Source organism: Pleuronectes platessa, chromosome 14 (genome assembly GCF_947347685.1).
Source record: "Pleuronectes platessa chromosome 14, fPlePla1.1, whole genome shotgun sequence".
NCBI classification, from domain to species: Eukaryota; Metazoa; Chordata; class Actinopteri; order Pleuronectiformes; family Pleuronectidae; genus Pleuronectes; species Pleuronectes platessa.
This window is the reverse complement of record NC_070639.1, coordinates 15,026,481-15,049,341: the sequence shown is the minus strand read 5'-3', so window position 1 is coordinate 15,049,341 and position 22,861 is coordinate 15,026,481. Positions and strand designations below refer to the sequence as shown.

The 22,861-nt window shown below is 42.4% G+C and overlaps 1 protein-coding gene across 3 annotated transcripts in view; it reads left to right on the top strand.

Annotated features, from left to right (window-relative positions):
* Window positions 1–22,539, top strand: part of LOC128456092 (receptor tyrosine-protein kinase erbB-4) — a 301,537-nt gene extending 278,998 nt beyond the window's left edge. For all 3 annotated transcript variants that reach the window (XM_053440141.1, XM_053440140.1, XM_053440142.1), the window contains exons 21-28: window positions 4,162–4,317; window positions 6,541–6,616; window positions 8,371–8,517; window positions 10,703–10,800; window positions 11,052–11,222; window positions 14,420–14,669; window positions 16,178–16,306; window positions 16,531–22,539. In XM_053440141.1, coding sequence (XP_053296116.1) covers window positions 4,162–4,317; window positions 6,541–6,616; window positions 8,371–8,517; window positions 10,703–10,800; window positions 11,052–11,222; window positions 14,420–14,669; window positions 16,178–16,306; window positions 16,531–17,198 — 1,695 coding nt within the window. In that variant the 3' untranslated portion in view covers window positions 17,199–22,539. The remainder of the gene's footprint in view (window positions 1–4,161; window positions 4,318–6,540; window positions 6,617–8,370; window positions 8,518–10,702; window positions 10,801–11,051; window positions 11,223–14,419; window positions 14,670–16,177; window positions 16,307–16,530) is intronic.
* Window positions 22,540–22,861: the final 322 nt, after the last annotated feature.

The window sequence follows — 22,861 nt, the reverse complement described above, 5'->3', positions numbered from 1 at the left end:
GAGGTTGTTAGACACCAAACCTATAAACAGCATTAGCACTAGTGGAAAGTCACATTCAGTTCATGCAGTTCAGTACAATGTAGGGCTGGCACAATACTGAGTTAACTAGTAGGGCTAGTTCCAATTGTATTTTCCTGAAATGATGGGAATCGAAGCCTTGGTTTTTCTGCTCCTATAACATTGAAGCTTTCCTTCCTCGCTGGCTTACATTTTCCATGTAGAAGCTTCATGTGCAGGGTTTAGAGCACAGGCCTGATCCCCACTGATTGAAAAGCAGCTCTCAACTGGAGGTGCGATCAGATCCGAGTCAGACTGAAGCCTGTGGGTTTTCTCTGGTGGTAGACTCGCCTGAGATGCAGCTTCTACAGCCGGCGTCTCTCCGCCCACCCGATCCAGATCAGACACGGTTATGGTCCTCATGGCGTTGAGTCGTTCTCTTCGTGTCCACGTGGGAGGTCAGCAAATGGCCGCAAAATAAAAAAGAATCAATAGATTGTTCCTAATGCACGTCTGCAGCCACTTCCCACACTGCACACTTCCATCACCTCCCCCACTCACTGTCATTGTGCTGGCAAATTAAAACTCATGTGTTGCCAAGCCCTCCGTTCTCCCTCCACTGCTTAATTGTCTCTAAAATTGAGGAGATTACCGGCCGCGATTTATGTACAAATAAGAATCTGTCAAAAAGCTGGCAGTGTAAAGCACGACACACACTCACACACACGAGTGGACTCGAGGATTTGAGAGCCGCAGGCGGTGGCCAGCATGGGATACCTCATATCACAACATTTTATCCTTTTCAAGTCCTCCCTCTGTGTGTAGGTCTCTGAGCTATGCAATCGACTTCAGACAGCAAAAACAAAACTGAAGAGAAGACTGAAAATCATCCCTGATCACTGGATGTGTTTCAATGCTGCTCGGGATCCTCTTTGTCTCTGATTACCATGTATTCTCTCCCCCTGACTTTGAACATCAAGTGACACACTGAGCATCATGGTTCAGTTACCCACTATTAATTCAACTCATAGGCCACACTGCCACTGTCTTTATCCTGGCGTGATGACTGGTCCGAGGTTATGCTGTTCTGTGTAATGAGCTCTTGTTCAGTCGGCTCACACTTGTTGCTGATGTAATCCAAAGTGATTCGTAAGATTCTGCAGTTACCATCTGTTCACAGATCCAAAGTGACTCTGTGTTCCAGGAGTTACAGTCGGCTGCGTTCTCAGGTCAGGGCTGGTGATGAATTAAGGGGAGACAGGTTTTGTATTTGGCGTTAACGAGAAACAGGACAGGAAACAGGGTGCGGGAGGAGGGGGGAGTAGGATGCAGTAAATGTTCAGTCAGGAGTCGACCAGGGACATGCTGCTCTGAGCTATTGGGTGGCATCCATGATGATACGGTTCAGATCTTGTTTATTTCTGTTTACTTTTGTTTGTTTCTTTCATCCTCATGTTTATTTCACCGATGGCCTGACCACATTTTGTCCAGTTTCCTGTGCCACTACTTTTGAATCGATATAGATATTTACATTGGGGGTTTGACTAATTGGAGAATCTAAATTCTCTGTACCTGTTAATATGAGACTGCCCAGGTTGTATCCCCCGGCCCTCAAAGGAAAAGCTGTATAGATAACGGATGGTCGGACGTACTTTTATTTTGTTAACACAATGGTCAGCGTTTGTGTCACTGACATGGAAAGTGCTGTATATTTTGCATTGTCACATGAGTTCATGAATACCAGCAAGTGCCATTTTACAATGGTCAGCGGCTGAGTGACTGTTGGTCCAGATAAAAAACTAAATTCAAGCAAACATGAGCAACAGTTGAGTGAACTGTCAATTACTGGCTACTTGAACACTTTGCCTGCTGTGCACTTCACCGGGTTTCTTGATCCCATCAATCACAGATGACACATTTGGTTCAGAGCTTTGGGTCGGGCCCTGCTTCCCTCTGAGAGGATTCCCCCAACATCATTGTTGTATATACAGCGGTTTAGTCAGTGTCAATCTAATAAACACATGCAGAAAAACTAAACGAAAACAAAGAAGCACAGAAAGTCTTTGTCTGAAGGGAAGCTCTTTCATTGCCGCTCGTCTCCCAGTGTATCAACGTCTTCGAGGAACTGATGGAACCTGCTGTCGGTAAATCATCTCCCCTCAGCACGTCTCCGACAGCACCTCTTTGTTAGGAGCCGGTGGCGTTTGGTAACACGATCTTCGTCCATCCATCCTTCCAGTGAGTCACACTGGATAATGAAGTGGAATGAGACGGCAACCTAGTTTGATTATCAGGTCGTAACTCATCAGTCGTGTCTGCAGGCTGGATCTCCGACTATGATGCAGCTCAGTCCAGTCCCAACACGTCCTCCAACCCTGAACGACCATAAAGCTTGCCTTGCCCCACCCCTTGATACCACCCATCAACAAATAGTGCCACTATGGCAGCAGACTTAGGGAGGGCTGTTCTAGGTGGGTGTAAAACCAAAACATCCTGACCACCTCCTCACCTCATTCCCTCCAGGGCCGTTATTGACAATAAAGCCTTTGTTTTACTAAACTATATGGATTCATTTGGGAATGGAGGAGGAAGATATTTGCTCAGGGTTTGGACAATCACTTTCTTTTCTTTTTTCTTGTTGAAAATTCCCTACCAGCTTGAGGTGGATAATCTTTTCTTGGTTCTGCTGTTAGCCCCCTTTTTCCAATTGCCCATCACATGTACACACACACACACACAAACCCACAAACATACACATGCAGTCATATCTACTTGTGAGTTTGTGTGTTAATGTGCAGGTGTGTGCTGGAACCACATGTTCACTCCGGGGTAGGGAGTCAAATGAGACGGAGTGATTATAGTTTTACCAAAGTAATCTCACCTCTTAGAATGTCGCCACTCAACCCCACGAACCCCCCCCCCCCCCACACACACACACACTCCTCCTCTGCTCTCCCCTCTCTTTTCACAGCGGCCGATCCCAGCTAAATCCAATTTGTTATGGTTTCAAACAAGGCCTCGTTTTTTTCCCTGTCCTCTTGACACTTCATACAAAGTGCTTTCTGATATTTTTGGCCCAATTACATTTGTTCCCCACCTCCTCTGTCTTTCTCCGCAGGTCCACTCCTGCAGTGATGCACGGTGGTCAAGTCTTGGCGTGTAGCACAAGATGCAAAAATGAAAATATTTTACAAATACATGCAACCATACAGAGATTGTTATTGTCAATACCCTTTGGTGAAGCAATCTCTGACACCACTTTATTAGTTGTATATGTAAAAGTATATAAGCAAGGGTCTGTGTTTATGAGTGAGAGGGGTTGATATATTTGAATATTGAAAAAAAATGGTTTAAAAAGGGACACTTTTCATTTATTTTCAGTAAAAAAGGAGTCATACCCCTGCCTCCAACTAATCCAAAACTCAACTGCCAAGATTGTATTGAAGTTATTTTTCAGATCTCACCTCCCACTTGCCGACATCCTCAGATGCATTACTACCTCCACCGAGGAGGTTATGTTTTCACCTCTGTCGGTTTTTTCGGCTTTGAGGGGGAAACCATTGCGAACCTTCCCCGGAAATGAATATTGTGGATTGATCGTGAATGTGATGCTGATGTTACAGAGAAATGTCTTTTCCCTTATTTTTTCTTTCCGAGGCAGATCATCATCATTGATTAAAGCAGGGACAGGGAGAAAGAGGCTTCTTGATTGTTCAGTAAATGTATTGTATGAAATGTGTTCCTCCAACACGCCGCTCTTCTGCGAGTCCTGTTTTTAATTGAAAACCTGCCTCTGGGTTGATGCAGCTGTTACTGCATCACCAAGCATTTAGCAATAACGAGGGCTTTTTCCACAGTCTACTTGTTGATTGATGGGAATTATAACCATGAAAATAACAATGTGCTGGTGGTAATGATGATGACACGAGTAATTATAAAAAATTCTAATGGGGTCTTGGAGGTGGTGGTGATCATAGTGATGATGGTGATGATGATGATGATGAAGACAGATGGCGATGTTGAACAGGAGTCAGACTTGCATGTGTGTGGAGCAGGGCGGGTTGCTGCACACTGCTGCTCGCTCAGGCCTGCAGATGTATGTATTGTATATAAAATGAATAGAAAATGACTGTGTGTGTGTGTGTGTGTGTGTGTGTGTTGCAGGGGATGATGTATCTGGAGGAGCGTCGGCTGGTCCACAGGGATCTCGCAGCCCGCAATGTCCTGGTCAAATCTCCCAACCACATCAAGATCACGGACTTCGGCCTTACTCGGCTGCTGGATGTTAATGAGAAGGAATACAACGCTGATGGAGGAAAGGTAACCAAGTTATTTACACTGTCATTTACACACGAATAACACAAATAACAACAAACAACATGCATATGTACATCTAAGGTTTTTTGAGCCTCGTTTAATAGTGACGCAATTATATCATTGAATAAGTGTCGCTGTTTTGAGTGAGAAAGTTTAGTATTTTCATTAATGCATTGATTAAATTAGGTTAAAGTTCATGGTTTTCTATGCAACCCTTATATCTGTAAAGTCATAAGAAGCTTTTAACATTTCTTGTCTGGACTCTTTGACTTCTGTTTTTCTGTTAAGTATTAGGTCCATATTGAAAAATGAAATTTAATATATGTATAATTGAGAAGGTCATAAAAATACAAGAATAAAGTTTTAATTTAATGAGAAAAAAAGTCCAATTATTATGACCAGAGGTGGCAATTTAATAAGAAAAGAATCAGATTATATGAATAGAGTCGTGATTGAGAAAAAAGTCCTGACATTTTGAGAAAAAGGGAAGAAAATGTTTTGGAAGTAAGAAGCAAAGAGAAACCATGGTCACCAGAGGTCCTCTCCTCCTGGATCCAGAATCTTGAACCATCTCATTGTTTCCACAGAAACTGCGAAGTGTCTTTGAACATCACGCGGCTCTAACCCACTGTGTCCTCACAGTCGACCACTCGTCTCTGTAGATCCTTCAGAATAAACTGAGGAAATCTTTTCACAGTCCTGATACGTGTGATAATGTGCTTCTGATGAACCGAAAGATCGTTCTTTTGTAAACTAAAGTATATCTTAACAAAATGCTCCACATATCTCATTTTAACACAAGCAACCACTCAATGATCTTCTGTTATTCCCCACAAGAACAACATCTAGCCTTCTTGTGATATAATGAATTTGAATAATGATTCATATTACGAGTGTATTTTCAAATCGACATTCTTTGTGGTCTGACTTGACACTAAGATTCCTTCGTGGAATCAGACATTCAAAAGTACTATTGGGAAATGTTTTAGTTTTAGAAATTAATATTAGATATTAGTGTAGCTAGAGGCCATTGTAATGTTTGCAGAGTGGCAGTTCCTCTGGTATTTTCCTGGACGCTCATTTGAAGCTGCAGCTAGTGACCTTGTTATCTGCTGTTTATGTTTTTTGGTGTTTGGCTGCTCGCTGTGATCAGAATCAGAATCAGAATCAGAATAAGAAAGTATTTATTGCCAAGTAGATTTACACCTACAAGGAATTTGCTCTGGTTATTGTTGCATACAGTGAACATAGAAACATAAAAACACCATAAATACAACACACATAAGAAAAGCAATAAAAAGAAACAATATATATTTACTCACTATTTACTTCTTATTTACTCACTTTTTCTAATATTTATACAAAGTAACATTTATTTAGACATAAACATATCTAAATAGAAATATATAAAAGATAAAAGATATAAAAAGTGAAGTAAAAAGTGAAATGCAAAAAATGCAAAACAGTGAACAGTGTCAGACTGCAATATGCAATGTAGCCTCCTGCCTGAGGGAAGAACCTCAAAGAGTTTGTGACCCGGGTGGGTCAATATTACTGAATAACTGTTTCACGCCACACCATTGACATGTTGTAAACAATTCCCCAGTAACAAACAATAGACTTTAGCATTGATTCGGGTTTTATGTCCTGAGAGAGGAACTTAACGCTGCACAAATTGCAGTTTTAGCGGAGTGAGTAAGAAACCCCTCTGCTCTATTGGACCAGATCTCCAAACCTTGTAAACCTTGTAAACAAATGCTTCCTTGAGGTTCTCCTTACACCGACGTAAAGTCTCTTTTAATTTATCCCTCATCCTCTTCTTCTGCTGTTTGTTGTTTTAAAGCCTCCCTCTCTGAGGAAAACAATTAAAGTTGATTGAAAGACGGACACACGCTAACCTCCGACATCCGCCTCCCTTCACCTCCATCACTGTAATCAATAGAGCAGGCGTTCAAATCTAATCACAGTGTTAAGCCGCATCCCAGACCACCCTGCCGTTTGACTTATTCAAATACACACACCCTGTTTCATTTCTGCTGCTTAACATGATTTATACAGGATTTATACAACTTGCCAAAACAGTTCACGGGATGTCTACAAAATGATCCAATGTAACTCTCAGGTGTCCTGATTTGTTTTTAGGTACAAACATATAAGAGAGACTATTGTCTTGAATGTAGCCTGTGTATTATATTTAGTAATGCTTTGTGTGATTCTCTCTGCTAGATGCCCATCAAGTGGATGGCCTTGGAGTGTATCCATTACAGGAAGTTTACTCATCAGAGTGACGTCTGGAGTTACGGTGAGCTTTCAAACTTCCTTGTGTGAACTCGAGTGAAGTGGACACATCCATTAGGACCATGATGGTTTCAGATAAGAGCCAGGAAATATTCTTTGAGTGATTTTTACATTTAAAAGGACATCACATTATATCCATATAGCAGAAACCTATGTGAGAAACCTCAGGTTCCCATCAAACACCCCAACAACTGAAGAGAAACTGAATTAGATCCTAAGTGGTCGGGAGAAATAAAAAATGAATCCAATACACCGTCCATGGCTGTATCAACGTTTCAGTCCTCAGACCTTCATCGAGCAAAGTTCATTTAGAAAGAATTGTGGAAAGTTGAATGGTCAACATGTTCTGCTTAATGAGAATAAATAATTCATCACTGGTTCAGTAATTTGCACTGGTTGGGTTATGTTTGATTTGAACATTGTCACTAGAATGACCTTTACCACCCAGGGTTAGGGCTAAAACTAGATGGTTTTCTTGAGGAAACATCAGAGCTGGTTCAAACTGCAGCAGTACAAACAAATGCAAACTGGGAGATTTACTCCTTGACTTTATGTCCGATTTTGCCCAATGAGAGTGGAGTGATGATTCCCTTACTTCCTCAACTGCTTGAACATGTTGCAATAACAATCACTGGAAAATGCAAACCGGGTGATTTACTCCTTTAACTCCCGTAATGTACGAATGAGTCTGTGCAGCCATCGGTGTGTCAGCAAGATTTAAATCTGAGGACTCTTCTCCATTATCCCTCCGTCTTGTGTAATTCTCATCGCCATATTTCAAGGAACAGTTTCCTGTTTAAGTCTCCCAATGTCTCTTAAAGAAGAAAAAAGAGATGGGGTCGTATCAAAGAGAATCACGCGTGTTTGATTAAAAGTATCAGTTTGGTTTAGTGCGTGTGCGTGTCCGCAGTGGTCCTCCATGACCGCGGGCTATTATACTTCCATCTTATTGTGTGCATTTACTCTGCTCGCCGCTCATTAGCTCATTAACACTAACACGATTAGGGCTGAGGAAAGTTCAGACTGGCTGATGACTTTCAACACTGTGATTAGTTCCTCTCTCCCTCCTCCACTCGTCTCCTGTCCTCTTCCGAGTCGTCTCGTTTCTTTACGCTTTGTCTCATCGCTTCCTCTTCCACTTCAGTTCTGTCTCTGCATCCCCCCCCCCCCCCCCCCCATCTGACCTCTCCTCTGGTCTCACATTATTTGCGTTTCGTCTTTTTATTCTCCTAAATTTTTTTCTTTCTGCCTTATCTCCAGTTTCCCCTGTCAAATACTACCATTCTTCATCTTTCTTTTTCTATCTCTCTAACTCCAACTGTCTGTACTCTCTTAACACTAATTTATCTCAGCTCGATTGCCCTTATCTTATCTACTTCATCCTTTCCCTGCACTCTAGTTAACTGATCCATCTTTTTCCTACTGTTCATCCATCACCGCTTATCCTGCAGCCCATCCCTACTGGCATTAGGCGAGAGGCAGGGTACACCCTGGACAGGTCGCCACTCAAAGACAGGGTCAACATATACAGAGCTAAACAACCATTCACAGTCACATTCATACTTACGGTCATATAGTCTCCAACCATCAATCAATCCAATCAATCAACCTATTCACCAATCTTCATGTTTTGGGACTGGGGGGAAAAAGCCCAATCAGACCCAGAGGGAACATGCAAACATTCCAACCTTATTTTGTTGTCATATCCTCTGTTTTTAATTTGTATCTCTCCCCATGTCCTTTTTTCTTTCTTCTTAGGGGTAACCATGTGGGAGCTGATGACCTTTGGAGGAAAGCCGTATGATGGGATTTCCCCCCGAGACATTCCAGACCTGCTGGAGAAAGGAGAACGTCTTCCACAGCCGCCCATCTGCACCATCGACGTCTACATGGTCATGGTCAAATGTAGGTATAGAGCATCTGAGTGGGCAAAAGTCACAGGGATACTTAAAATGTAACACAGCTAATAACAACAGTAGCACAAAAAGTCAGTTTCTGTGCAACTCAACATATAAGTGATAGAAAAATGAGTGTAGTTTCTACAGTGCTGGGCATGATTTCCAGTTTTTGTGTCGACAGTAGAAAAGCCAGTGGATTTTGGCGGTGAGGAAAAGGCAATTTTTTTTTTTCAGTCAAAGCAGAAAACAACAACTACGCTTTCATTGAGATTTTCAAAATGCCAACGCTGTTTCATAAAGGTGGAGTAAAAGATGAATATTGTAAAGCAGAATTTTAAGGAGACAGAGAAATCTTTCAAGGAGGTTTACGAGGACGTATGTTAGAAGATAAGGAGAAGCAAATTTTTCTGGCTGACTGTGACACCCACCACCAACATGACGGCCTTATGGGTCCGTCCCTGGTGTCGTGCTGTCTGGCACCGGGGTCACAGGTGCTGTTGTAACCTCTGGCCGCTGCTGCCAGGACAAAGACTTTTGGTGCCAACACGGCCCGGACCTTGTCCTCTACTCTCTGAGCTCCAGCCTCTGGCCCTCACTGTCACCTTGGCCCCTTACCGGCACCCTGAACTTGCGCCAACCTGGCAAACATGCACACACGCACAGCCCCCCCCCCCCCCCCCCCCCCCCCCCCCACACACAGACGCGTGAGGTCATTGTTACCTGCCATTCTTTTTGCAGCTAAACATATGGTACGAGGCTCACCCATCCAAATCAACAGCCTGAACATGGTGTGAAAAAGGACTTCTTCATACTTTATTTATTTATGTATTGGCAAGAAGCGAAGCAACAAGATAAAAGCTCATTTTTACATATGAAATCCCCCCCCCCCCCCCCCCCCCGCGTGGACGTGTATGTTCGTACTCCTGTGTAGAGCCACGTCTCTCTCTTTGGATCTCTGTGTCTTATTTCCCCGGATACCTCGTCGGGCTCTGCTCGGGGGCCAGATCACATGATTGCTTTGGCGCCGCAGAGGATGTGTTCACAGAGAAATTGGCAGAGGAGCTCATTACTCCATATGGCCTTCCCAGTGATGAAACAGTGTTTATCTTTAGACTGGAAAAAGTGATTACAATAAAGAGAATGTCATTAAAAAAATCTGTAATTGTTCATTATGGAACAAATGGGGATGTTTTATGTGATGGAAAATGGTTTAAATGGAGGATCTTCAGAGACCTTAAGAGGTGGGAAGCTTATTAGCATCTGTCAGAATTGGAATTTGTTTGAACAAAAACATACTCATTGTTTATTGATGCAATCTTAGCTATAGGGATTTATACATTTGGGTTGCACCTTCATTTTGCATTCACATGCCTGCCACATTCAAAGTTGACGTGCTGTGGAAGTCGCCTCCTGCACAGTTGTCACATGCTTCTCATTCAGGATCTTTCTTATGACTGACATTGTGGGTGATTATTCACACATGTGCACGTGCATAAAATGACAGATGTACGTTACTTCGGGCTTAAATGATTTATGTAAAAGATAAAATTACAATGAATGGTTTTTTTATGCAAATAGCAACAAAAAAAAATTAGCAGGGCACACATATGTGACACGATGTGCAAAGCCTGACGTGTGAGGAATAACAATCAAGAAACACAGATCCTGCTCCTTGCCACCCATCTTCAAGTGCTGCAAAAGACAAAGCAGTATTAATAGGTTATAAATCCCTCCTCCTCCATGTTGTTGGATGGGACCAAATTAAAAAGTCAACGTAGATTTGAAAATCTAAAATTCGGTCATTTTGTAGTTCACACTCTAGTTTGGTTTTAATTAGTTATTTGTAAAGTCAGGTTTACAGCTGAGACTGACTAATGATTGGCTGAGCACACGTATCGGCAGGACCAGCCTAATTTCTGTATCGCGGAAGGAAATGGAGATGCGGCAGCCATCTTTATCTACTATGTGTCAAGAAATCCATCTTGATGGGAGTTGATGAGGCTTTTGTTTACTGCTGAGAATTACAAACTGAGGATGGAAAACAGCTTTACCACATGAATTGATATTTAACTAATTAAAATGGTCAAACTAAAAGTCAAGGTCTACTGGCTAAAGGGTTTAAATTTCATTATCTATCTTCCCGGAGCCTCGTATTGATCAAAACACTGACATTCACACACACATTTTTCCAGGCTGGATGATTGATGCAGACAGTCGACCCAAGTTCAAGGAGCTGGCGGCAGAGTTCACTCGAATGGCGCGTGATCCCCAGAGATACCTTGTCATCCAGGTTGGTAAATCTTCATGACGTCCCAACAAGATCTGAATTAAATGTCTTAAAGAGTTCGGACAACTGACAGAACCCGTTGCTGTTGTTCAATATGCTGTTGTCAATTTAGCATGGGGTGATTTAATTATAAATCACCCCAGTGAAATTTGTACAGCGACTGTTGCATGAAATTCGTATAATTTTCTATCCTTTGTCCCACATAGATTTGATGTTGCTTTCCAAAGATTTTCAACACACTACTTTTTTCCCAGGGCGACGACCGCATGAAGCTGCCCAGCCCCAACGACAGCAAGTTCTTCCAGAGCCTCCTGGACGAGGAGGAGCTGGAGGACCTGATGGACGCTGACGAGTACCTGGTGCCCCACTCCTTCAACATTCCTCCCCTGGCGTACACTCCGCGCCCGCGCATGGACTCCGTCAAGGTATTTTGTGTTAGGAAATCTCCCCATATATAAGCCTTAAAATACAGGGTGTGGTTTAAAAGTTACTCTAGAGGTCATTGTCGACTGGTTGCTCGCATTCACTGGGCTCAAACCAAAATACTCCTGGTCTCAGTTTGTCTCTAAGAGACCCCAATCTTTATCATTGTCTTATATTTGACTCAGACATTTCAGATTTTAACCCCACAGTTACACTCAAATAAAAACATTTATGCAAAGTATAGTGTTTGCGCCTTGATTAAAATTAAGTTTTTCAACTCAAGTTATATGTTACACTGTTTTATTGATAAATGAATGTTAACAGCCCCTTTACGAATATATCATCATTCAGTAGATAGAAAAATAGTTGTACGAAACAACTTTTCCCTTACTCTAATCAAATGTAAGATATGTGTATTTTTCCGGCCGAGTCAATACAGCGACAGTTTTTTCTGCTCTGCATGAAGGTATTATGAAATATGAAGCCCTCGCATTATTTAATATTCAGTTCTCTATTTGCAATTTATATTTTCTACTTCCTTTAATGAATAAATTCGAATTCAGATGCTTATCTTCTTCCTTGACATGTGCTATGTTACCATTACATGTGCTGTATTTCCACTTATCACCATTTCGTCTTGAGTGCAGCGGCAGGGTCATTAGTGTTGAACCGTGAAGGATAAGGACACAGTATAATGTCACAGTAGTCAGTCAGATCATTTGTACGGTATCTTAAGAGATGTGAGAGAGAGTTTTCTCAGTGCGGAGGCGTTTGCAGGACTGTCCTGTGCACGCACAAAAGACCGAGACGTTCAGGCTGAACCCGCGCGGCCTTCTCCGTTTCACTCTCATCTCCCTCCTGCTCTCTTTTTATCTGTCGTCTTTTCTTTTTTTTCTCCTCTGCCTTTTCACCATTGTGAAACGGCAGTAATTGCCTTCTTCAAAACTGGGATTTACAGCCAGATTCTCTCTGTTCCTCGACTGTTCAAATGTTCATCGTCTTTCTCTGGACTTGAATCTATCACAAAAACCAGTCACACAGCCAGGCAACTCAGCCATTTTGTATTCCAGTATCCCCCTGTGTTGGTGTCAGACTAAAAAACGCCTGCTGAATGCCAATGAGAGAAATGACTTCTGTTCCAGTTCCGTTTCAGACGGTTGAAAGATTACTTATTTGGATCATATTTGTTAAGTTTTTGTACTGGCTTTCAAATAACGATGATACCGAATTAATAGGATCAATTTAATACAGTTACATTGATTCAAATTAATGTGGTTGCTCATAATGAAGGCAATCCTTGCAGCATACTAAATGTTATATTTACACATGAATACAATTTTTGTTGGACAACACAGCGGAAACATTGAACCCACATCACAACATAAGGAACTGCCATTATGATACATTGCAGCGCCCGTTGTAAACATGCCTGTCTGGAAGCGGCTGTTTGTTTGACCTGTGGTGATGCTGCTTGCATTTTTCTTTCTGAAACTGAACAAATGACCTCCAGTGATTGAGCCTCTGGATTAACGTATATTGAGTCTCAATTCTTTGAATTTTCTTTTTAAGGTTGAACATATTGCATGTCCAAAACGCACAAAGATGAGGGGTTTTTGTGATGTGCGTTCCACAGCCAGACAGACATATTATCATAAGATAGAGTGCTGCTGTTTATTTCTGTACAATGAGAGTTTTCGAGTTGTTTGACCATGAAAACGAGTGAGTTCAATGGTGACCCCGCTCCTCGGGAACATTTGAATGGAGCACTTTACTAGAGTATTCGAAATATTCAAGTGCTATGCTCCGTCTCCCCATTGGTCTTCATGGCCAAGATTATGAGAAATTGAAGATGACCCTGGTGGTTCACTTGAATACCTTCAATATGATCTTTCTTTACTATTTCCTATTGAATTACGGAGAGGAGGAGGAAGGAGGAGCCGTACAGATGAGGACGGAGACAGGGTGATTTAGTAGATGTAGTTAAGGGGGAATGAGAAAAGACGGCGTGAGCTCTCGAGCTTTGTCTCCGGGCTTAAGCAAATATTCAACTGATACTGATGAATCAAGAGGGATACAAGCAGAGTTCGAACAGGGCATTTAGTCAAACTTTGGTTTAAAGCTGATAACTGCAGCTTCTTTGTGCTGACTTGTATTGAAATACTGTCACGATAAACACCAGAAACTAAAATGACTCCATCAGAAGGATGCAGCCATAGTGACAGATCCATCTCTAATTCTAATCTTGAATCCAAAAGGCTATTTGCAAGTAAGTAAGTAAGTAAGTAAAATTTATTTATAGAGCACATTTAAATACAGCATAACTGACCAAAGTGCTGTACAATGACAATAAAAGGCAAATAATACAAAATAACAATACAAATTGACCATAAGTACTAAAAACCAATACAAAGTGCAATAACATTCAATAACATTCAATTTGGCTCTAATTCTTGGTCAAGGCCTTGGTACGAAGGTCATATTGAGTTTGTTGTTGGGAAAGTGGGATTTGACCTTTCACCTTGATTTACACATCAGAAATACAGGAGCTTTGTTTTTTTGTCTATGTGTAATGCAACAGGAACGTTTTTGTCATATTAGGGAAGATTACAGGCTTATCAGAGCCCGTGTTAGGGACAGAAACTGATGGACATGAAACAGAAAAACGAATCTTGCTGGAAAATAGAGACAGAACAAAGATGAATCAGAACCAAGCTCCCAGTGAGGTTCTGAAAAGCACTTTTTTGTGTTTCCTGCGTGCGTAGACAGGGATGTACACAGCAGGGCAGGGCTGATACAGCTGCAGACTTTGCTGCATGGAGCCTTTTAATTAAAAACCTTTTAATTAAATTGTCCTTGGCAGTCATGCTGCCATATCATTGTTTGGCACTGCTGTTTGTCTCCGCTGCCTGTCACATAAAAATAGTAAAGATAATACAATGAACCTGAAATTCCTCATTTTACAATGCACAATATTTTAGCATGGAGCTTTTATTGATTTTTTGGGATTTATTTGTATTTTATTGACTTTTTTTGTTGCCTGTTTGTTTCTTTTCTGCCTAACATGAGCAGAACAAACTTTGCCATTACTCTTCCTAGTTGTATTTGTCCCATGGGGTTTGCTTTGCCTCGACAATTCAGACTCACACTCTGTACATCTCTGTAGTAACTAAACCCACTCCCTCTTCATCCATCTATCCAGAACCAGTTTAGCTACCAGGACCCAAGTTTCAGCATGGAGGACATGATGGCCACCCTCCCAAGAGTGGTCTCTGTTCCGGCCGTGTCAGGGAGCTGCCTCCCTCCACAGGACTTGGCCTCGGGGGGACAAATTGGCGGCGGATTTGTCCGACTCAACCAGGACGACCCTCGCTGCAATGGCACCCTGAGGAAGCAGGCGTCCCCGAGGTCGCACACCCTCGGGCCCAGCTCGGGTCTCACTGCAGGACATGGTAAAGCAGAGTGTTTTCTTAAAATTGTGGAAACTTTGAAATAAGGCATTCTCATTCAACCCGTTATTGTAGAAACTGGCATTGTTTTCAAGAAAGGCAATAATCTGATTAGGACATTGATACAATTTAAATCTCCAAGTAAAATTTCTCGATGCATATGACATGAAAACATCAGACGGAGGTGCAGGATATTCTGCTGAAGTTACCACTCTGCAGATGTGATGGCCCAAAGGGTGATTTCACTAGAACCTTTATTAAAGCCAACAATTTATGGTCATGAATAACAACCAACCTCTAACCAAGCATTGCATGATGTTGAGCTATTAGTATAATATTTTAATTTTCTTTATAAAGTCCTTATTATGGTCTTGTGGTTTACTGAACGATAACCCTCTTCCACACCTCCCACATTAATTTCAATCCTGGGTGAAAAAAAGATGGTTTTAGTTCGGGTAGTTTGTGCAATAACTCATATTTACAAACTGAATAAGTTGGCACCCTTCTTTCTTTCCATACCTGCTGTTTCCCTGTGGACACTGTCCTGTGACTCAGCAGTCTGGTAGAGGATTTGGGAGATGAGAACATCTGGCTTGGCTGGTATTGAGCAGCTGGACAGTAGCAGCAGCAGTGGCTGCAGGTTGTAGGTCTTTTGGACCTCACAGCGAGTTGTTGGAGAGGTCCCTCATACAAGTGGCCCTTGAATTAGCTTGCACGCACTCACCTGCATATACACACACACACACACACACACACACACACACATAATAATGAAGCAACCTTGGTCATACACAAACACAATAGAAATCATACAATACTTTATTGATTGCACAGCCTGAATGTAAATCAGCGAAGTTCACGTGCATTCAGGCATTTCACCTTAGCCAAAAGCATAAATCACTAAATGTGATGATCTGCCATATGTGCAGGTTGAATGATGTCTGCACCTAAACATGTTCTGACTGTGGCACGGGGCCTTTGTTATGGTGACATGTGTTGGTCGGTCTTTCTTCTACTGAGCAGGAGAAATTAGCCCTAAACCAGGCTTTAAGAGAACATGTGTACCATGCTTTAGTTGGAGAGTGGTGGTTCAAAGGAGGAAGTTAAATGAAATATTACGTGTGTGCCATATCAATGATGGCTCTTCTCAGGCACTGATATTTATCTGTCCATTGTCGTCAGATGAAAAATGAATATAAAATGCATCCCACATCATTAAAATCCCTCAAATCCTCTAAAAAATACAGAGTGATTTAACCATGCAGCCATTAGCCCTAGCCCTGCCTGGGAGTGTAGCCACCAGATGAAATAGACATAGCTCATGAAAATAAATTGTAGTGAGGATGCAAGGTGCTTGTTTATTGGTTAAGAATGACTTGCATTGAAAGAATGCCACGGATTTAGTAGATGCCACAAATCTGTATCCAGGATCCTTTTCATCCTCAGAGACAGAGAGTTTATAACGAACCATTATTCATTTCTTGTCTCCTTCCCTTCTTTCTCCTCACAAGCTGGAGGCGAGGACAGCAGCGGACAGCGTTACAGTGCCGATCCAACTGGTCTCTCAGCAGAACGAGGGACAAAAGGAGAAAAGGACCAGGATGGATACATGACTGCCATGAGAGACAAGAGCAACTCAGGTTTGTTTGACAGCACTGAGAACTACCAGATGTTTGGCTGGAGGAGAATAGTTCTTGTTTCTTTTACATTTTGCACTTTGATTCCTGTAATGTTAACCCAAGGATCATTTGAATGCATACGTTATATCGTGTTATTGTCGTGTTGCACTATTTCACTTTTCAGTGGCTTCAAATGAGATGAAATGATCTTAGTTGATCTTTCTATCCCCGGTTTTTGTTTCTAGACTATCTCAACCCTATCGAGGAAAACCCCTTCGTCACACGCCGGAGGAACGGAGACGCCCATGCAGTGGTCGATGGAGCAGGCTGCCACACCCTGCATATGGCTGGAGCTGCCGCTGGCCCCAAGAGCCAGTCCGCCCACAGCGATGAGTACATCAATGAGCCGCTGTACCTGAATACCCTCCTCAACCCCGGGGACAAGAACGGATTGGCCGGCGCAGTCTCCGTCTCTGGGCCCGGCTTCTCCGCTGCCCAGTCAGTATCGCAGACGGTCAACCCGTCGATATCGAGCCACACCGTCTCCTCCGCTGGATATGGGGTCCCTCCCGGCCACATCCCCCACCCGTCATACCCATCACACACCCTGCATCCGGGGCATTCAGGACACGCCCTGCACTCAGGCATCACCAGCGGCACCATCATGCTTGATAAGAAAGGCAAGAAGGCCACTTTTGACAATCCCGAATACTGGCAGCACAGTCTCCCCCCGAAATCCACCCTGCACAACCCAGAGTACCTGCAGGACTGCAGCACGCGCTTTTTCTACCGGCAGAACGGACGCATTCGCCCCGCTGTGGCTGAGAACCAGGAATACTTGTCCGAGGCTGCTATGAAAGCCGGCAACGTGCTGCCGCCCCCTCCGTACAGACAGAGGAACACTGTAGTGTAGTGACCCCGCGCTGTCGTACAATGGAGGCATGAACAGAGGGTTAAGAAAGGAGATAAATGGACTGTGAACGGTCCTTTGGTTTCCTCAAAGCACTTGTCAACCTGGGCTTTCCTTGCACCCTCCCCCGAACACTTCTCCGTGTTATATCTGATTGCAAGTCTTTTATTCTCACTCTATGGTTCGGCCTTTTCTTGACAGGAACACAATAACAGTCATCGACGGCCCCACTCGACACTCAGACTATATTTTTGAACCTCATCCTCGTCCCCTAGAGCAAGCAGACAGCTCTCCCCGAGGTGGGTTCTGTTCTGGCGCGAGCTGTCCCGGCATTTTGAATAAACGTGAGGCACAGAAACAACACAATCAAAGGTTGGAATTAGATGCATGACAGAAGGAGGAAGGAGAAACAAACAGAGGATAGCCCAAAGAGGATTATCGCCATGAATTTACATGACTTATGATTAATTTTTGTTTACGTGCCAACAAATTACCATTCCCCATTTCACCATGTTCTTTTAACTCATATCCACATAGCTAGATATACATATTGCAGTATGCACACATTGCTATTGCATGTGTGCAATCTGTCAAATGACACATGCACTTGGAGTCATGTCGTGACCTACCAGCAAATCTTCAGTCACACTTCGGAGCCCAGATGTTGCCTCCATACCTGCGCTCATGCTTCTTCGACTTTTTACATGCTTTGCATGTCACTGCAGCAGTAATGGATTTCAGACATTCATCACACACAGCTCATATCCAGCCTGCAACATGTTAACATGCCTGCAGCTTTCACACACCAGTAACAACCACACGTTAATTCATATTTACGTAAATACATACACAGCAACAGATAAAGCCTGTTGAAATATTCAGGAGAGGAGCGGCTCAGTTGACCTCGTGCGGGGGAGCGGCTGTCGGTAATGGCAGTCGGCGTTGCGGTGCAGAAACAGCTCAACGGGAAAAAGTAAATGTCGCCACATTCTTATGGAAAGCTGTGATATTCACCCGGTGCTTGGTGGAAAGCATTCAGCAGATTACTGGCACGGCTGGGGAGGGATTGTAAAGGTTGATCGCTCAGAGGATGACCCACAGCTTCCCCGACCCTGAGATCCCTCCGGTTCTCCTTCACCGACAACGAGCCTACAAACCGGACCAGCTCACAAATGCCTCCGTGGTAAGATCATTGTAAGCAGCATCGTGACTGACATGACTTTATAGTTACTGCAGCACTTGGATTTATGCTTCAATGGAACTGGTAATGGAGGAACGGTTTCTAACTGGACAAGGAGCAGGATTGTGAAGAACGTTCAAACAGGCCCAGAGAGAGAGATTCAGGAGGAGCAGAGGATGCTTGGTGTTTGTGTGTCTTTTTTTCTCTTTTCTTTTTAGACATCAGGGATCTGTTTACTTTGTCACTTAGTCTTATGGTGGATGTGAATAATGAAGTGCAGGAGAAACAGCACAGACACCCAGACAGAGCACAGTGGAGATGGCAGAGAGACCAACCCTGCAGAGCTGTAAATACATCCATTACCAGTCAGACGCAGTCCACAATCTGGGGAGCGAGCTGTGTCGGGAAAATATATTTAAGGAGACGAAATGATGAGGCTAAGAGTTTTTCTTTTATTTCCCCGCTCTGTGTTCATACTCTTGTACGTCACAGAAACAGAATGTTATCTTAGACCACACGAGGCGACTACAGGACCTCGATCTGTCTCTGAAGGTTCAGGTAGTTCACGAGCGTCATAACTGTCTTGCAAAGGCTTCATACAAATTTTGTCCCTGGAACACTTTGAAAATTGAAATTGAAAAATGTGATTGTGATCGCTGATTCCACTGATGGCTATAATTTGCTGTACTCATACAAAACTGCCAGGAGACCCAGTGAGCTCTGATGGAAACGTCACCGCCTGATCAGGGCCGGATTTAGATCAGTTGATAGAACTTGATGCTCTGGCACAGCCAAATGACTTTGCTGTCATCCATGCTCTTAATTTATTTCACCATGCTGCACTTATGATTTGCAATGGTTTCATTGAGTTCTCACGTCATCTTGTTTGTTAGGCATTTTACCATGAAAGGGCATTTCCATACCCTCTAATGAAAATCATATTAGTATTGACTGGACCACATGACGATAGAACACTGTAACGGGGTAGAAAGTGAAGTTTTCAATACCGTTAAAGACAAGTTAGAAATCCATTGAACAATAGTGGTTTAGTGGACTATTATGGACAATATGCATCAATATATTGATTTCCAGGCGTGTGAAAGGGCAGTCCAGTGATTTAGAATACATTTTCAACAAGTCCCTTATTTGTGTAGCACCACAAACACTGGATCCTACATTTCTATTTGTGTCAAGCTAACAACCTGGTGCCGCTGCAGTGGAAACAACCAGGTAGAGGAGAGACTCGGACAGACGGCACCGACGACTCACTATCCAAAACACAGATGTTACCCTGGCACACTGCTTTCCATCCCTCTCAGGTTTTATGGGAAATAATAATCATCCAGCTGAGCTCCAGCTGAGGCACAAGTGGCCACATCATAAAGGGATGTCAGACCAATTCAAATCAAAGGATAAAGGGTGGGGGGGGGCTAGTTAGTGCCATAATACCGCAGTACATGGGCTGATGAAATTTGCAATTATAAAAAAGTAAAAAAGTTGAATTTTACAGGTGGCTGGGGCACAGGGTTTAAACAGGCAGTCCTCACATCAGTTTCAAGTATCACTCAAACATTGACATTGCTCTGTTACCGACCTCATTTAGCTGTGCTGGATCACACTTTGAAAGATTTTGGTTTGATTTAAGTTTTTACCTGATTAAGCTTGCTCTTATAAGTCATTGATGTAAATCTGGGTATCGAGTATATCCTCTGTGTTTAGAGTTGAAATCCAGTTATGTACTTTTGCCATGACCCACGAGGGATAAGTTGTAACACATGTGCCCTTACTGTACTGGCTGTGTGTTTAAGTTCAATGACAGCAGTGGAGAGTCACCGAAAGGGCTGCGTAATGGATCTCTGTGGGAAAATAGAGCCAATCTTCTGGAGGGGAAAACCTGCTGGCACAGTCAGCCGGCAGGCATCACAAGAGGGCTTTTAGCTTTCTGAATGCGAATTCATCCACTTTCACTTGTCCTGTGGGGAAATCATGTTCCCCAACATCTCAGCCACTGCAGCGGCTGAGAAACCCCGAACGACAGGCAATGGGCTGTAACACTGCGGCAAGTTTAAAACGGAGGTATTAGCATTCCAGAAATGTTACCTGGCCAATGCATCAATGTTACAAAAGCTAGCAGGGGAGAATGTGCAAGTCCACTGTAACTGGCAGAGGAGACCAGAGCTGACTGCCGCTCTTTCTCTCTCTGTGGTCGGAGGTGACTGTGGAGTTGTGTGTAGCTAAAAACACTGTTCTGCAGCTGAAACACTGAAAATCCTGAAAAGCAGCTAGGTTGGGAGCAAAGACCAGTACTTACCCAGAAGTTTTGTTGGTCTAAAACATAAGTTATGATTTCACATGAAAATATATAGAGTTACTGTGTAAAAGCCTCAGTACAGAAGATATTTAAATAGCACAATAACTATAAATACTGACTCACACAGAAAATCGGCCTTATAGTAAATGTTCTATTTATTTTTTTGCGTCTGCTTTTCTTCTTATTTCAAGCAAATGGGATCATATATATTGTAAATGCTGTGTAAAGTTTTTTTCTTATTACTTTCCTCCCTGCTCTGAAGGGTCTCGATGTAAATTTTCCGATATGCAGTGTGAAGGTGTCATCTTTCGTCTGTCACGTCTCGAAACACATTGAAGCAGTTGCTTGCTGCTTTCGCATTTAAGGGGCTGGATGTTTGCCCCTCAGAGGAACTCAAGTCCAGGCTGAACCTTTCATATCGTTGCCAAATGAGAAAAAGATTTGCAAAGACCAAAACTGAAGCTCCTCATCAACACCTTACGATACTTTACAATATGGGACAGATTTCACCTTTACTAACGTTACAGTACAATTCAGAAGTATCTACACCTTGCAATGAATTTTACATCGGTTAGTATGTAGGATATGATTGTCAAAGGATAAAGTCAATACATCAAGTCAATTTTACGAGTTGACGTTGACCGCCTGACCAACTGACGACTGTAAATGACAAACCTCTCGTGTTCCATCACAGTAAAGGCAGACTTCTCTTTTATTTTTTGTATTGGTCTATTTCTCTTCTTTCCATTCTTTGCTTATTAATATCACAAGGACGTGTTTTCACAGCATAAACTCCATCCAGCTGTTGTGTAAATGCTCTTATTGTGTCGGACGAACACATGTTGCATATCAGAGAACTTCTACCCTCCAAGACATAATTTTGTTAAATGCGCCATCAAACCAATCGCACATAAAGCAGCTGACAAACACATATTCTACCATTGTAATGGAGTCAAACTGTGTATGGCTGTCATGTTCAGATCTTACTGTTACTGATGTGTATATTCTGCATAAAAGTGAAAGGGAAATGTGACAGTGGTTGAGTAAGCACAGTTCGCTATGTATGGAATCGATGGTAAAACTGTAAAATGGAAACACTAATTGTCTTTTAACCAAATGACAAAGACATTCAGATAATAGGCCGCTCAACAGTTTTACCATTGTTAAAATAAATGAAAATTAATAAATAAAAAAGCGGATAGTATTTTTCTAGGTAGGTTTAAAAAAAAAAAAAAAGTGGCCCGTGTGTCTGTAAATAGAACAATGATGCTCCTTTTGTCCAGCTGAAGCAATTATTTTGTTCCTTTCCCTTCTTGCCTCATTGTATTTTGAGTGTCTACTGTATTTTTTGTTACTTTTGGGGATATCTTTCCTGTATGTATATAAATATATACAGTATATATATATATACATATATATTCTGTAAAATGTAATTTGAGGAGTGAACTTTAAAAACGCTTGCAGGGTTTCTTGTCTACCCCCCCCCCCCCTTTCACACCACCATTTTACCTGTGATTGTGTGATTGTGTTTTCAGCACAACTTGGTGGATAGTGTGTTTTAAATCCCTGCTCTTGTTCACTTTTATAGGGAGTGAATTTCTTATTTTTCTCTCTTATTTTTTCCACAGGGTGTGTTATGACCACTCTACCCTCCATGCTTGATTCATTATTATCCACCTCTTGAGATTTTTTAAAGATTTTGTACACTCTTCAGAAGCTGTCGCAAAAATAATAAATATACAAATTTTAATCAGTCTAAGAAGAAAATGTAATGCTGTGATCCACCAGTACCATTTTGTGAGGTTTGAGGACCTATGGTACATTTTTTTTTTTTGGGGGGGGGGGGGGGGGGGTAGTTTTAATTTGGACTTCCACTGAGCACCGTCATTGTTTACTTTCAGATGATATTTAGCTTTTCATCCATTTATGGCAATACTGATTGAATGGTGAAACAATATCATGTTGCAGTGCTGAGAGTGAATTATTGACGTTTGAGAAAAGCAATGGAAGACACTTTGTCTGGACCGGAATGATCCTTTGAATCACAGAAATTGTACAGAAAGGAACTGCTCCGGCTCCTTTAGGGTTTAAATGTTCACTCTTTTCTAGAAGTCACATTTCTACAAGAAGCTAATATTGTCAAAATGGGTTTTGGGCCATTTTTCATGACTTTAG